The following is a 16667-nucleotide window of genomic DNA, read 5'->3' as shown; positions in this document are numbered from 1 at the left end:
CATAATGTGGTCTCATTGGCCAGTCCCTGTTAACAGTCTTGCTGCCCTGTTTTATAAAGATTTTGCTGCAAAAGACTAACATGTAGCCCCTAAAGTCTTTCAATTGGTACAGAGAACAAAAATGCATTGTTGCTGTTTACCTTGTATTTGTACTGCCTGTAGCCAATGACTCAGAGAACTGCATGCTCCTATTTATGTGCCATGGGAGCAGGTTGGTGGTATGCCTACCACTTTCTATTTTTGAGAATCCCATCAGTTCTTAAAGGTCACAAAGCGGTAGGTTCTCCTAATTTATCCTTCTTATTTAGGTGTTCAGCCATGATTTGTTTCTTCACCACTGCAGACCTAGGGGTAGTCCCAGGTGCAGCCTGAAACCATTACATCTCCTGGTAGAACTTAGTTTGAATGTTTGCAGCCTCCTCCCACATTATAAACTATCTCGGGGGTAGGCAACCCAGTGCCCCGGCATAGCCAATGAACATTAATTATAGGAGTTGTCATCCACCAGGTTGTCTATCCCTGAACTATCTTCTAAATCTTGGCCTACAATTCCCATCATCCCTCCATCACCACTGGCTATGCAGGCTAGGTTTGATGGGGCTGAATTTGGACCACACACTAATCAATGTGGGTGTGGGGTAATAGGAACAAAATGGAAGTCAACTGTTGATTAGCATGTCGTCGGAATTCAGCCTGGGAGTTGTTGCCAAACCATCTGGAGGGCCACAACTTTGGCATGACTTATTGTGAAATTAGCATTGGCTGCCTTAACATCCTTACATCTAAGTTATAACATGAGGTGGCTATTTTGCTTCCTACTAGCAGTGGGGTGTGTGTGGGTGTGGGTGTAGGGAGGGGGGGAATCACATCTTTGTCCAAAGAGTGCTAGAAAAAGCATTTAAGATGAGAAAGAAAACGGTGTACCAATTTCTAAGGGAAACACTGACCGGAAAATGGGAACACTCCACCCAACAACAAAACCAAGCCCACCCAGCTATACTCCTTTTTTCTTTTTCGTTTTTGCATTATTCTGTAAATTGATGGTGAATAAAAAATAATTTTAAAATGTGCGGATCCAGGTGGACTCCCCTCCCTTTTTCTTCTCTCTCGTCTTTACGTATCCATTGCTTTGATCCCGACCAAATAGGCGGCTCTCTTGATGGCCACCGAGAACGAGGTGTTTCCTTCCCTCGTGCCTAAGGAATGGGCATGACGGGTGGGGAGCGAAGGAGGAGGATCCGATTCCAGTTCTTTTTTTCTCCCTCCCTGAGAGGCTCGCTGCAAAGACTCGCTCTCCCTTCTGGGTAGGGAGGGGAAGAACCCGAAGATGGCGGTGGCCACAGCAGCAGCGGCAGCCTCAGAACAGGTCGGTCGGTGGGCTGGCAGGACCGGAATGAACAGGCGCGAGAGGGGCGGCGGCGAGTCTGTGTTTTAATCGCCTTCCCAAATATTATGCCAACCCGGGTGGGCAGGAAAGCGGGCGCTGCGAGTGCCTTAGCCCGGACCGTTATGTGCCCATAGCTTTGCACGACGGCTCTATCGGAGCCTCCGCGGGCGCTTGGGTTTCTGCAACAGCCGAAGGGTCTGGGCGGAGCAGGGCCGAGGCATGGAAGCCTCCCCGGGGAGAGCCAGCAGCGAGCACCGGCTGTTATTGCTGCCCTGGGAGTTGAGGGTGGGTCGTCTTCGTCGCTAACAGCGCCATTTCCCTCGCTGTGAGAGCTTATTCTTCTGCGGCCTTTATTGTACACCTACCTAATATGGTCCTATATTTGTTTATTTCTTGCATGCTGCAATGTAATGAAAAGCCCACTGGCGCGTGTGAGCCGACTTGTCAGCTGGCGGCTCTCTCTGCATGTTGATTGAGAACCACACCCGCAGAGTTCAATGGGATCTCCTCCCAAGGCGCAGGATTACTATCCTCGTGTCCAAAAACCCAAAATAGCAATACTACACACCCAGAGGTACAGAAATATACTCTGGGCAGGATGGCCCCGCAGCGCCTGCGCGCCAAAGATCCTGAAAGGAGCGCCCCGTGGAAGGAGGTTCTGGCGTGGGCTTCTGCCATACAGCTATAGCAGAGGTGGGGCAAAACTGACACACGCACGCACGTGGTTGGACTACAATACCCAGGGACCATGCTGGCTGGGGCTGAGGGGTGTTGGAATCCAAGGACGTATGGAGGGCCAAGATTCCTCATATACAGGGATTTAAATGGGGGGTGGGGCCTGATCCTTTTGCAGAGACCTGTAATGTTGAACTGCACAGGGAAGTCGTTCCTCTTTGTGAGCATTTTTATGGCACTCAGAGGACTACAAAGCAAAGAAAAAACAACTGTTTTTTTATAGCCAACTTTTTTCTTTTTTTAGTGTTTGAGACTTCACTCTGTGCTTGTGTGTGTTTGCTTAGATTAAGGATCCATTCAGTCTTTGTCATTTTTGCCTCTCTTATTTTCTTCAAAACGTTGACAGACACTGTACAATTAGGCCAGGGTTGGCGAACCTATGGCCCTCCAGATGTTGTTGGACTCTGGCTCTCATCAGCACCAGCTAGCATGGTTAGGGATGAGAGAGGTAGGCTAGTAATATCTGCATGGCCACAGGCACCCTACCCCTGAATTAGACTCCCACCTCTTTCAGTTTTCAACCTGTGTCTAGAATTTCCTTTTACACTTGTTTGAAAGCTTTAAATGGAATTGTTCTTCTGTACACCACAGACATCATTAGTAATTAAGAGATATGCTAGCTGTTTGTCTAGTCATGTTTTGTGTTATAGATTAACATAGGGTGCAATCCTATGCATGTTTCAACAGTAAAAACTCCCACAATTCCCAGCATCCCCCAGCTAGCATGGGAGTTGTAGGACTTTTTTTTCTGCTCAAAAGCATGCATAGGATTGTGATCTTAATATATTAGTTATATTAAAGACAGTTCGTAAAGAAAAATTACTGGAATGCCAGGCCAAAGTCATACACAGCTATACCCGTATACATGCTTTTTCATACATAGAAATAACAGAGAAATTAAAATTGCTGAAGCCTTCATCAACTGTAGTTCCCTTTTCCTAGAATGTAACTACTTTTGCAACAAATTAATTTATTATAGATACTTTCTGTTAACTTTACAAATGTATTTTTCTTTACTACTTGAGTTTCCAACAGTTCTTACTATAACAATCACATTGCGGTAGAAATGAAAATTCATATTATTTTGTTAGAAATATAGTACATTGGACTTAATTTATTACTTGGGTGAAATTTTTAGCAAAGCTCTAATGGTCCTGTGAAGAAATCAATGCGTGAGAAGGCTGTGGAGCGGAGGAATATTAACAAAGAGCACAACAGTAACTTCAAGGCTGGGTATATTCCAATTGATGAAGATCGTCTACACAAAACTGGTTTGCGAGGCAGGAAAGGCAACTTGGCTATTTGTGTGATTGTCCTCCTTTTTATTTTGGCTGTCATCAATTTGATTGTAAGTATTACAGGCTACAAATACAATTGGTTGCGCTGATATTGTTAAGTTAGTTTTTATTAGACAGAAATTGAAAATATATTTGCAGTAAGCATGCTCACTGTTGACAATGAGCCTTAGTTTTATTAATGGAAATAAAATTCCTTAAAATAAATATGCTGAAAAGCCTTATGAGGTCATATGAATAACCCACAACCATGAGTAAATTTTGCAGTTCTTAGTAAACATCCTGTACTATTGGTTAAACTGTTTTGGTCTGTTCACAATTAATACGTTCTTACCCACTCTACATATCACTCTGTAAAATAACTACCTTTCTACTTTTCACCCCTTAAATCAGCAGCAGGCAACCCGTGGCCCTCAGATGAATTCCATGTGGCCCACAACACCTCTGGCAGGCTCTGTCTGGCAGGCTTTGTCTCTCCACCCAAGCAGGGAAGGCTTTTGAAACTGCGGATCCACCTGGATCCACACTTCAAAAGGCATCCCAGTGTCTGAAGGAATAGATGTACGTGAGAGAGAAGAAACAGAAGAGTACGGGGTAGTCATGATCCTGAGGGGAGAGTTGCTGTTGCTTCTGCCTCTGCCCACTGCTGGCCTGCAGCCCATGACCAAGGCAGAGATGGGGAAAGTGGGGCCAGATGATCTTGGACTGCAACTCCCATCAGTCCTACCCAGCACAGGCAATGGTGAGGCATGATGGGAGTTGCAGACCATCAACATCTGGAGAGCCACACATTCCTCATCTCTCCAAGGGTATTCAACCCTGTGGGGGGGGGGGGAAGAGATTGCCCACTCCTTCCTTAAACAGATTGCTAATCATTGTAAGAGTTAAGATTAAGCCATTCTGTTTCTCTACAATTTAAGTAGTAAAAGTGTTATTGTTTTTTAAAATAAATGGTTTCAGAGGTGGGCAACTTGTGACCCTCCTAATATTTTGCCCTACAACACCCATCTTTCCTCACCATTGGCTGTGCTGGCTAGTGCTGATAGGACTTTTAAGCCAAAACATTGCCCACCCCTGATTTATACATACATAGGGTGACCATAAGAAAAGGAGGACAGGGCTCCTGTATCTTTAATAGTTGCATAGAAAAGGGAATTTCAGCAGGTGCCATTTGTATATATGGAGAACCTGGTGAAATGCCTTCATCACAACAGTTAAAGCTGCAGGAACTATACTAGAGTGATCAGATTTAAAAGAGGTCAGGGTACCTGCAGCTTTAACTGTTGTGATGAAGAGGAAATTTCACCAGGTTCTCCATATATATATACAAATGACACCTGCTGAAATTTCCTTTTCAATACAACTGTTAAAGATATAGGAGCCCTGTTCTCCTTTTCATATGGTTACCCTATACATACATGTATAAGGGGGGATCCAAAGAGCTCAGTGAGGAATGCAACTTTAAATTTGGTTGCTGAGTTTTGTTTTGTACACATGGGAATACTTTCTGAGTCATTTTTGTGTCAACACAGACTGCCAATATTGTGTGGCTTGCCAGATACTTAACCTGTATTTTTGCTTTGTTTTGTTTGTTTTTTGTATCCTCCAAGCTGTCCAGAAAAACAGTTTCCCAAGCTTCTAGGGCAGCCTCTCCCAATCTGCTTTCCAGATGTGTTAAATGGCAACTCCCACAATTCCTAGTTACAGCCCAACACATCTGGAGGATTGGGGAAGGCTGCCCTAGAGACTCCAGGTTGGAGAAGGCTGCTCTAGGCCACTGTCCTACCTGATCTGTGGGAGGCATTCAGCTTGGTGTTTTACAAGTTGTGTCAGGCAAATCTGAGTAAAGAGTGCTTTTCTTAAAGGTATTTGGTTCAAGTGCTAATTCATTTTCCTAATGACGTTAACATTTCAGAACTATGAAACTATGGTTGGTTTACTTTTTTAGATCACACTCACCATCTGGGTTGTGATTCGTATCGGGCCCAATGGCTGTGACAGCATGGAATTTCATGACAGTGGCTTACTGCGATTTAAACAAGACTCTGACATGGGAATTATACATCCACTGTATAAGAGCACAGTGGGAGGTCGGCGTAATGAAGATTTGGTGATTGTTGGAGAAAACCAACCAGTAAGTATGTACTCCCTCATGTGCTGTTCAATATCTTAGGTTCGGCTCCATGTACCATCACTGGGTAGTTTGCTGGGAGTCCACTTCTCAGTAGTGGCATGTATTCCATGGAATATCCTCCCAAGGGAGGTCCACCTAGCTCCAACACTGTATACTTCCAAGTACTAGTTGAAAACATGGTATTTCTTTGTTTTTGCAATTGGTTGAAGCTGTTCTGTGGGTGGTGTTTTGTTTTTGTTTTGGGCTATTGGTATTTTCTCTGTTACAATGTTTTTTATTTTATTTATTATGTACTTGATTTGTTGTATGTCACCCTGAGTTTATTTATAAAGAAAAGTTGGGTGTATGAATTAAAAATAGATAAATACAAATAGAAAGTAAATTGCTTGCTGACATGAAATGGCAGTACCAAATAAACACCTTATAAGTAGTATATTGCCTTTATTACATTTAACACACTATATCTACTTTGTTTCTGAAGATTGTGTTTCAGCAAGGGGGAACAAAACTCAGTGTTGAAAAGAATAAAACTTCAATTACCAGTGATATTGGTATGGAATTTGTCGACCCACGGACTCAGAACACTTTGTTCAGCACTGATTATAATACTCATGAGTTTCACTTGCCAAGTGGCGTAAAAATTTTGAATGTCCAAAAAGCATCTACGGAGAGGGTATGAACTATCTTTGACTGTTTACTTCCATCTCCAAATTATGTAATATACGGTGTAGCGTTAAACTCTGAATTCTATTCGCATTGTAGCTAGGATTCATATACATTTGAAGAATCATGTGACTAAGTAATGGTCTGTTTGTTCATGATCTGCACAGAGAATAGAACCCAAGATATACGTGGATATTGTAACCCTGCCAGCATGCCAGTTAGCTATTACATAGATCCCTTGGAATGATACACTTTTATTTACTTAAGCTTGCAATCCTAAGCATGCTTACCTAGGAGTAAGTCCTATTGAACTGAGTAGGACTTACTTCCAGGTAAATCTGCATAACTTGGGCTGAGAAGGGTGGTAAGCAACACACAGTGACAGCTTTCTCTTGAGCTGGAAAAGGCTGGTGGGGGGGGTTAAAGCCTGAAGAGGAATTGCAGTAGCATCCTGGATCACTTGTTACATACATGGAGAAAGTAAAGATGAGAGGTTGGTGTGATCAACTTCTAATATTGTATATTTACAAGGCAGCATTAATTGCTGCTTTTCTTGTCATTACAACCGACATAACTTACATCCTATACAACAAGCACAGGACATATGCAGGCTGGCCCTGTGCATGTTTTGTTTATTCAGAAGTAAGTCGCTCTGAGTTCAATGTGATCTACTCCTAGATAAGTGTGTGTATGATCAAAACCTAAAGAAGGCTGCAAACACAACATATGGTTAATTCCTATGAAGAAACAACATTGACAATTCAATGGGAGTTATTTTCTAGTAAGCATGTTTAGGATAGCAGCCTCAATCACATAACTATTTTTAAAAACATTTCTGTTTTAATCAAATAGTTGAGCAGCACTTTTTAAACTTAGGCAAATTTAGTAAGGTGGTTGGGCTTTTTTATAAACTAATACTATTTTTAGTAAATACATTCTATAGCTATACTCTTCCTTCTCAGATTACCAGCAATGCTACCAGTGATCTAAATATAAAGGTTGATGGGCGTGCTATTGTCCGCGGAAATGAAGGAGTTTTCATCATGGGCAAAACCATTGAATTTCTTATAGGAGGCCATATGGAACTGAAAGCAGTAAGTAATTCCAGGGTTTTCAGTTATTTATAAGAGCATGACCTAATTAAAGAAATGTCAGTCAATCAAATTTTAGTTGGTTTATCTACTAATCTATGGTTTTAAATTTGCAAATTTATATAACTTTTTCTAAAAAATATTACTGTTTGCCTTTGTGTATCTCAGATTAGCCTTGGAACCTGTACTACACATAAATACCTTCCAGTTCAAACTATATAGTTGTATTATCTTTTCCAATTCAAACATGACAGTTAGATACACATACACCTTTGTGTGTATTTCAAAACAGAAATTAAGCTGGAATATTCACATTGCAAAGCTAAAACAAAACAGCTCCTTTGCTTGGAAAGAAAAAGAAGAAAAGTACGTTGTTGTTTTTAGGTTAGCATTGTTTTCCCAATAGTGGCAAGATGGATGCAACTCCTTCCAATCCATTAACAAAGTGCAGGCTTTCTTGATCGAAACAGAGTTATGCAGAAGTTCCTGTTTCTAAAAATAGCTGACCATCTGCAATATACACACCCATTAATTACTGTACTCCTGAACATCTTGTGTTCATGAGCTGAAGTATGATTAAAAATATTCAAAATGAATAAATCAAAAATAATAGAAGAGAAAATTTGTCTGTCAACGCCAAGACTGTGAAACCCAGACACCTGAAATTTGGCATGCGTACAGAAGGGACTCTAGGGTGTGCATCTCAGGCTTGTTTTGTTTTTAAAATACACTAATTTTAATTAATCTAAATGTGGCCATGTTTGAAATCTGCAATACCAACTTCAGTCCCTAGGTGGCAGACCTACCCAATCAATACAGTTTGAAGCCAAGGCAGTGTTCTGAGGAACAGCGTTATATAGCTGCCCCCTCCCCGCTACTATGGGGAAGCCTCCCTTTCTCAGGGCAATGGAGTTGAAAGATCTCTTCCCTGAGGGAGCTATAGGGATGCACCATGTCAGGGGCTATGCCTAGGGGTGATTGATTGCATTTATGTCCTGCCTTTTTTCCTCCAAGGAACTCAAGGTGGCGTACATAATCCTCCTCTCCATTTCTATCCTCACAACAACAACTCTGTGAGGTAGTTTGAGCTGAGAGTCTGTGACTGGCCCAAAATCACCCAGTGAGCTTTTATGGCCATGTGGGCACTAGACCCTGGATCTCCCGACTCCTAGTCCACCACTCTAGCCACTACACCACACTGGCTACTGGGTGGGCACAATGTGTCCAACTCTGACAGCTGTGTAAGTTTCCTTGAAGGCTTTGCTGTATCAAACTAAGAGCTATTGCACCCCATCCAATACTGGGTCCATTTACTAAGAGCAAATAAATCCTGGGGCGAGGCTGTGTGACAAGCTTAACCTTGCATGGCTCTTCAAAGCCACTACCAGCCCATCCTTTCACCCTCCTGAACCAAGCAGAGATTGCAGCAACCACCATTCAAGAAACGGATGATCGCTTTGAACAGAGGAGAGGGTCTGCTTCATGTGTCACAACATGAAGTCTTGGAGTCTTGCAAAGAAAGAGAGATGGTACATAAACTGTGGTGCAAAGCCTCAAAAGAGAGGAATGGGAGGAGTTGGATGTGGGACATTATCCTGATTAATTGGACAAAATTTTGCTAAAGGAACAAAATGTTAATGGATTAATTGGATTGATTATTCTTATAGCCATAGTTATTCATTTACACTTTAGAATATTTATGTCACAACTCTTCAGAGTTTGAGGCAGTGTAGAACAAATATTAAAATATTTCTTTAAAACTCTGACAAAAACACAAATTCCAAAGAAGTTCTAACTACAGCAGAAACAAAATCTCATTAAAACTCAATGGCCAAGAGCCCTTTGGAACAGGCAAGTTTTACACGGCTTAGATGACTAATAAAAGAGAAAAACAATTCTGAATGTCATCAGAATTTAATTTTTGTGAACCGCCCAGAAAGCCTTGGCTACTAAGAAGGTATAGAAATGAAATAAATGGAATGAAATGAAATCAGGGCAGCCTTTCAAAGCCTTGGACAAATGGAGTAAAGTCTGTACTCCTCACTGCAGATAGCCTCACCACAGAATATTGTTGCAGTTCAGCTAAATTAAAGTGTAACATGTGACTACACTACAGCCAAAGCAATAATAATCAGTGCTGTATTGAGGTAAAGCCTCTCTCTAGCACAGGACTGCAGTGCAAATAACAGAGTGCAAGGAGAAAGAGAGTGGGATGACCCGTCTTCCTTAGCAATCCTAAAAGCTCTGGAAGTGGCCTCACTAGGACAAACATGTGAACAAGACTGTGTGTCAAGGTTACAGAAGAGGCTGAATTGAAACATTCATCTTAAGGAACAAATCATTCTGATCCTTGTCTGCCTTGTGTATTCACCATGCTGTTCCATCAATTAACCTGTGAAAAAAAATTCACATGAAAATTCACATTTTCATATGTATTTCAAATGTATTTTCTCTCAAAATACATATTTTAATGCATTTTGATACTTTGGGGGAGGTGTTCAGAACCGTGTTGAAATTCAGGAAGTGTGAAACTAGTGGATAACTAAATTCTGCAGATCTGGTTAGTTTGTATTGGAATTCACAAAGATCAAATTCCTCAAGCATTGCAAGTCTTAACAAGTGGAGGTCATAACTCAATGGTAGAGCACGTGGTTTCTACACGGAAGATCCTAAATTCAATCCATGGCATCTTGCTAAAGCAGGGGTGGACAAAACACAGCTCTCAGCATCCTGATTTTTTTTTATTTAGGAAAAATGTCATCCATAGCACTACAGAATACTCCAAAGGTCAAATTTAGAAAGTAAGCTAAATTTGACCTTTGGGGCATTCTGTAGCAGCTACAGATGCCATTTTTGTCCTTCAAAAAAACAAAGTTTTTTAATCAAGTGAGGCTCCCAGACCTAACAAAGTTGTCCACCCCTGAGTTAGATGTTATGTAGCAAGGCTCAAAAGCCCTTTTCCTGACATTTCCTATCAGAGTAGTTAGTACTGGGTTAAATGGACCACTGATCTAATCTGACTCTGAGGGGATCCGCACGTTGCTCCCAGAGCGCTTCTATGCGACTCCAGTGCACCCCGAAAACGATAGTCTGACTTCCCTGTAAAAGAAACGACGAAGAGCCGTCCATGCCATCGCTGCCACCGAGGAGCTCTCCGCTGGCGAGGAGAGCTCGGCAAAAGAAGGCGGGGTAGAGAGCTTCTTCCACTCTTCACCCCACCTTCTTTTGCCGAGCTCTCCTCGTCGTCGGCGGCGGCATGGACGGCTCTTCGTCGTTTCTTTTACAGGGAAGTCAGACTATCGTTTTCGGGGTGCACTGGAGTCGCATAGAAGCGCTCTGGGAGCGACATGCGGATCCCCCCTCTGAATAAGAAAGCTTTGTATTGTCTATTTTGCTTAAGTTTGGGTTTGAAAGCAGATATATGCATAGTCATTTGGAAATACTAGGATTAACTTCTATAAATGTTTCTTTGTTAGGATAACAGCATTGTCCTCAATGGAAGTGTGATGGTCAATACATCTCGACTCCCAAGTACTTCTCACAAGGATAGAATTAACACTGAATGGGAGCGCTACAAGCTTTGCATGTGCTCTGATGGGACCCTATTCCGTCTTCAAGTTAAGGGCAGCAACATGGGTTGTCAAACCTCAGTTAATCCATGTGGTAATATATATTGAAGGCAAAGCAGGCCACTATGGAAAGAGGAGGAGCCATTTGTTAAAGTTTAAACATTGCATGTTTGCAAGGTTCCACCACCAGCCGTTTGTGAATGCATTACATGAAGCACTTTTCATACAAGACACTAGATTTAAACAGTGTTATATTGATATTGTTCATGTTTTTAAAAAGTGATTTGCTATGTGTGACTCCATTTCAGTAAGGTAGTTAGGCACGAATATCACTCCAGAAGTAGTACTGAAGCTAATGAAACCGTTGCCAAAGGCCTGATGTATTTTAGTACCTTATTTTTGCAAACTTATACTTTCCCCCAATGTTTTGTCAGAACTTTATAAGACGAGAAGGCAGAGCTTTATTACTTTTTCTTAGGTCCTGAATGCATTCAGGCAGTTGTCTTTTGCAATTTCGTGTGCACTGAACTCCACATTCTGATATCCAATTAAAGTGGTTTTGTGAAGCATTTTTCAGCCCCCATGATTATAAAAATAGAGACTGACTATACACTAACAGATGTAACAGGTTCAAGTGACCAGAAATTATGTATCCACCTGTTAGAACATTACTCCTGTTGCTCTTACGTTCCCCTACAAGTGTATGCAAATCATTAGCTACATTATAAGGGTGTAAAGTTGAGCATTATTTGTGAAAAGTCAGATTTGCCTGAACAACGTTGCTGCAAATCATTTGGATATGTTCATAATACCATTAGCATAGATTTCTCTATAAATTGGTAGGCATTTCATATAGCCAAATATCCCTGAGGTTGAGATTACTGTATAAAATGCCTATAGATGCTCTAACATTAGCTGTATCCTGTTTTTCACACTTTTTGCCTCTCCTGTGAGACTGATCTCTGCAAAGCCTTTATGGGGCAGAGGACACTCTACAGTGGTAGTTTCAGGCACAATTATTCAACATTTTTAAGAACAGACCGTCATAAATCTTTGTGCTTCTCCAGTCTCTCCATGGATCGAGGCTTTTATACGAATATTGTAGTCCAATTATCTTGAATGTCTGCTTTTGATAACAGTAATACCAGTTTATTTTCCTGTCAAAACTGTAATTTAATCTTGAGTACCCTACTGAAAGACAGAGATGTTTGTTTGAGCTACAGCCACATGCTTACAAGAATTAATGTTCAGTGTTTCCCAGTCACCAACCCTCCTCTGTAGTCGGGACCTAAAGGCATATAAAAAATAGCAACGGAGGAATTAATGGATTTTGAATCGATTACGCCAAAGCAATTTTTCTACTGTGGTGCGGTTTCTATTTATTTGCACATTTGTTACTAATTACTTTATACAAAAGGAAATATCACTTTGATTTTAACTAGCTGTGCTGCTTTGTGTATTTAGACAGGATTTTTTAAAAACATATTTATGCCTTAGAGTCTGATGTGCTGCGTACAAACTACACACCCTGATTTATGAAGCAATTTGGACTTCTAATAGGTACCAAGAAAACTTTTCTTGTATGCATTTGTAAACTTTGCTTCAAAATAAACTGTACAAAATTGCCCATTTGAAATGTTATTTGAATGCCAGAATCATACACCAGGGTAGTATTATAGTGGCTGTGAGAGTGCCCCCACTTCAAATGTGATCACTGTCTGGCAGTAAACATCTTAGGTGGCCTCTGGTAAACCACACTCTCAGCTGTCACACTTCCCGGTAGTATAATAATAATGCTGGCCTAGTTTAGAGTTGTTGAAGGATTATGGAGCATAATATGAGAAGTATCAGACAGGTCAGTTGTATTGTTCACAACTACCCTATTTCTTTGATTCTAAAACACACACTTTTTTCCCTTATAAACATCTCTAAAAATGGAGTGCATCTTAGAATTGCGGGTGTGTCTTAGGTTTTTTTTTTCCTGTTGGTGGTACTGAAATTAGCGTGCGTCTTACAATCAAAGAAATACGGTAATGAACTACAAACTGGAACATCCAACACATTGGCCTCACCCGCATGACACTCCAGTCCTATCAGGATTTATGTAAACCATGAGCCGCAATGTGTGCTGGACGACATTTTGAAATGCAACCCTCGATTCGATTACTATGTGCGAAACTGGCCACTATGGGTTATTTGAGGGTTAAGCAACCCCTGCACAATCCTAGTACAAACCAAGGATTATGCAAGCGTTGCTTAACCCTCAACCCACTTTGGTCAGGTTCACACATGACAACCCACCAATCAGAGGCTGCATATTCAAAATGTTGTACAGCATGCACCACAGCTCATCGTGGGCTAAATAACCCCCAATGAGCCCAGCGTGTCATGTGATTCAGGTTACTGGGGTCTGCTATAAGATTGACCCATTTTTCCCACAGGCAAAAATAGGCAGCTTGGAGAGCTCTAGCAGACCACCGTATATAGCTAGTGGTCTGTGGTCAGCTTGGTGGGTCATACACTGTGCAAACCTATTCTAACATGTTATATATTAAATATATAAAGTTATACTCCCTTTGCACTCAGTCAAAATTGAGGATTGCCATAGAAATCAATTTCTGAAACAAAAAACACAAATACTCTTTTATTTGTGGGATATCCATTTTACACAAAATGGTGGGATACCAATCTTAGATTAGATGAAATAACAGTACTAAAGGTCAATTTGAGCCACAGGACTTCAAAAGCACACCTTAAGGTTGCAATATGGAAACACCGAAGACGTAAAAAGCAGTCAGCATCATAAGGTCAACTGCTGTTTCTGCCACAACAGTGTGTCACAGAAGAGATTGTAACACACATTTTGTCTCAAATTACAGAAAGAGTCAGTCTAAATTGGTGGATTAATTCTATGCAGGTACACAACCGTATGAAAGGACAAAGTCTAAGGCTTTCAAGAGGTATTTAGCAGTTGTAATTAGCCCAGGCACAAAGCAAATCTTTACAACTCAGCTGCAGAGGATTTATGCACTGTTAAATTCAGGACTGGGGAAGAGAAATCCTAAATTATCTAACATTCCAGTACCTCTAAAAGAGGGAGAAAAAAGTTACTAATGCTTGATAAGTAAGAAGAGATTTAACTGCAGGCACACAATTAAAATTATAAATTGGTTATGTAATAAAATGCACCTATAAGGTTTCAGCTTGAGAGACTGATGTGTACTAATTAAAAAGGAAAGTGGTACATTATTCACATTTAATCAGATGCTTTATGTTGCGTTTATATTACTGTAAATTATTCTAATATGGAACACTTTCCCAGTTTTGTTGCCCTTATTTACAAAAAGCAGTTAGATTTACACTACACAAATCAACACTACTTCAGATTAAGAGAACCAAGTTCCCAACTTCAATATTAAATTCCAATCCATTTGGCAAGAAAGAAAGCTGTACTGGTAGATGGTATTGTATTGCCCAAGAATTCAGTTGTTTCTGAAAGTCAACAGTGCTAATGAAGTATGTCATCAATCTTTGGTATTGTATAAGGAACCTATTTGACAGTACTTGGGATCTGATTTCCCCATGGACCAAATTCTCACTCAAGTATTACAAACTAGGTCATTAAAAAAAATTAGTTACATTAATCATTTTTATTTTACATCAGGATAATGCACACACATCTTGCCAGAATTGTTTTTAGAAAAGGCAGGGACATTTTCTGCATCAAACAATTCACTGAACTACCCCTTTTAAAAAAAAAGCATATCAAACATACTATTTAGAGAATTCCAATGATTAAAAACTTTCTCATGAGAAATAAACAGCTGTGACTGAAATTTGCTGTTTACTCAGAAAACATTGCACAAGTGAAAGAAGAAAGGATTTAGACTCCAACAGAACACTCTTCTCCATCAGAAAACTCAACAAAATCAGTAGTGTCAATGACTTGAAGGATATGTGTCATTCTAAGCAATCCAAAAAGGAGACATATGAAGATCTATTAAATGGTAAAGTTAATACTTCTAATCACAATCTAGCCAGCTTCCCCTTACCTGATATCCTCTAGATGTGTTGGACAACAACCCCTCCACCCCCCATCAGCATGGATAGCACACATCTGGAGGACACAAGGTTGGGGAAGGTTGATCTAAGCCATAAATCAATTCAGTCTTCCTTTTTTCTTATATTTGTGCATCTATATCAACAATAGTGAGAACTGTGCATCAATTTAGAACACAATTCCGTTTTAGAGCCTGCTTTTCATAGGAAAATTCAAGGGCCAATTCTCACTTTGTGAACAGAATCAAACATACACAATTCTGCACATCACAGGACCCTTTGGAGTGGCATTCCATGAACGAGGAGCGTCTTGTCATGAGAAGCTGAGGTGACACCAACCTGCTACCACTGCACAAACAGAAGCACTTTGCACATGCACCTTGAGTCACAGCTCATACCTTTAGATGCAACCAATCGACTAGCCCTAAACAATCTTAAGAAGCTTGATGTCTATACATATTTTTTCAGTAATTTCTGAAGCAAAAACCTAATCCATTTATTGAGGTGCTTGCATTTTGTACTCTAAGATTCACACCCAAGTACAAAAATATAAAGTGACAATCAGTCCCGAGAACTAGCTAGTCACATTTTTTGTTCACCTTACTTATGATAATTTTCATATTTTAACTAGAGCTCATATATGCTTTGGCCACTGTCTCCCATTACTGGAAGCTTTTTACCTCTCGAAAAAAGTCTTGCCATTTTTCTTTTTGGCGCTTCACCAGCTTTCATCTGCAGGCATAACAATTTTAACGTATGTAGTAGATCTTCAATAACAGAATGGTTTAATAAGCAGCTTGAAGCAGCACATTGCCTTATGGAAATGTCACATACCGGTAGATAAAGTTGCATGTTTGTATAATCTAAACGGCAAGATCTATTAGCCTTTGTATTTGCTTCCAGTAACAAGCTAAACAGATGGGTAATATTTTTTAACATGAGTCTATTCATATTCATAACACACAAAGACTACTTTTTGGTGACTGATCTTTTAGAAAATAGCTTTCTAAAGTCTGAATTCTACTACAACAGCTGAGATACGGAGAGCTGTGTATACTTGGTCTTTTCAGCCTCACTACACTGGCTTGCCTACTCACCCACCCCAAACACTCCAACTGAAGGTCAGAGGGGAAATATTCCATGATTTGATGAGCTACCACTGGAAAGGGGAAACGTTCAGCACCCTCCTCCCCACTTCAGTGTAGAAGCACACTGAGCATTTGCCTCTTTCTATCCCAGTCCATTATTTAAAAGTACCTAGTCCTAAAAGAGGCTAGTGCCTATACATGTTTTGTTAGTAATATGAAAAAATAAAAAGGTATCTGTATTGATTTGATGTTTATGCTAAACTGTGAGAGTTCAGAACTGAAACTGTTAACCTATTTTTAGCTTTCTGCAAAAATAAAATGCCTGCTAATGTTTTATTGCAAACTCCACAGTTAATATACTGATCATTAAACATACACTACTGGATTTTTGGAGGTATTTCCACAAGGTTTGCTGTTGCCTTAACAAACATTTGTCAAAATAAGAATTGAACTTTGTAAAGTTGAGGCAAAGTGATAACATGATAAAGTTGATAACATGACAAGACACATGTCTTATCCCATTCACCTAGATTCCTCAAGCAAGCAATGGCTTGAACTTTCCTGTGCAAACAGATAAGCAAAGTGGTCCCAAATGAGTAACAATGCTGGTGATTAGTGTGCCCATTGCCTGCAACAGGCATCCTGC

The 16667-nt window shown here is 40.4% G+C and overlaps 1 protein-coding gene across 1 annotated transcript; it reads left to right on the top strand.

The window, feature by feature from the left end:
* Window positions 1-1270: 1270 nt before the first annotated feature.
* SGCB (sarcoglycan beta) lies at window positions 1271-11311 on the top strand. The gene is made up of 6 exons (XM_063135789.1): window positions 1271-1366; window positions 3261-3470; window positions 5366-5551; window positions 6033-6224; window positions 7177-7308; window positions 10782-11311. Exons 1-6 carry the CDS (start codon window positions 1328-1330, stop codon window positions 10980-10982), a joined length of 960 nt encoding a protein of 319 aa, XP_062991859.1. The 5' UTR covers window positions 1271-1327; the 3' UTR covers window positions 10983-11311.
* Window positions 11312-16667: the final 5356 nt, after the last annotated feature.

The sequence above is a fragment of the Elgaria multicarinata genome, chromosome 10, assembly GCF_023053635.1.
Source record: "Elgaria multicarinata webbii isolate HBS135686 ecotype San Diego chromosome 10, rElgMul1.1.pri, whole genome shotgun sequence".
Lineage (NCBI taxonomy): Eukaryota > Metazoa > Chordata > Lepidosauria > Squamata > Anguidae > Elgaria > Elgaria multicarinata.
The sequence above is the reverse complement of the archived record's forward strand: the minus strand, read 5'-3'. Positions and strand labels throughout refer to the sequence as shown.

Bases quoted from the DNA above. Each gene is read 5' to 3' on its own strand.
- SGCB (XM_063135789.1), top strand. From the start codon at position 1,328: ATGGCGGTGGCCACAGCAGCAGCGGCAGCCTCAGAACAG. The intron at 1,367-3,260 runs GTCGGTCGGTGG...TGAAATTTTTAG, and splicing joins CAGCGGCAGCCTCAGAACAG to CAAAGCTCTAATGGTCCTGT. The intron at 3,471-5,365 runs GTAAGTATTACA...TTACTTTTTTAG, and splicing joins TGGCTGTCATCAATTTGATT to ATCACACTCACCATCTGGGT.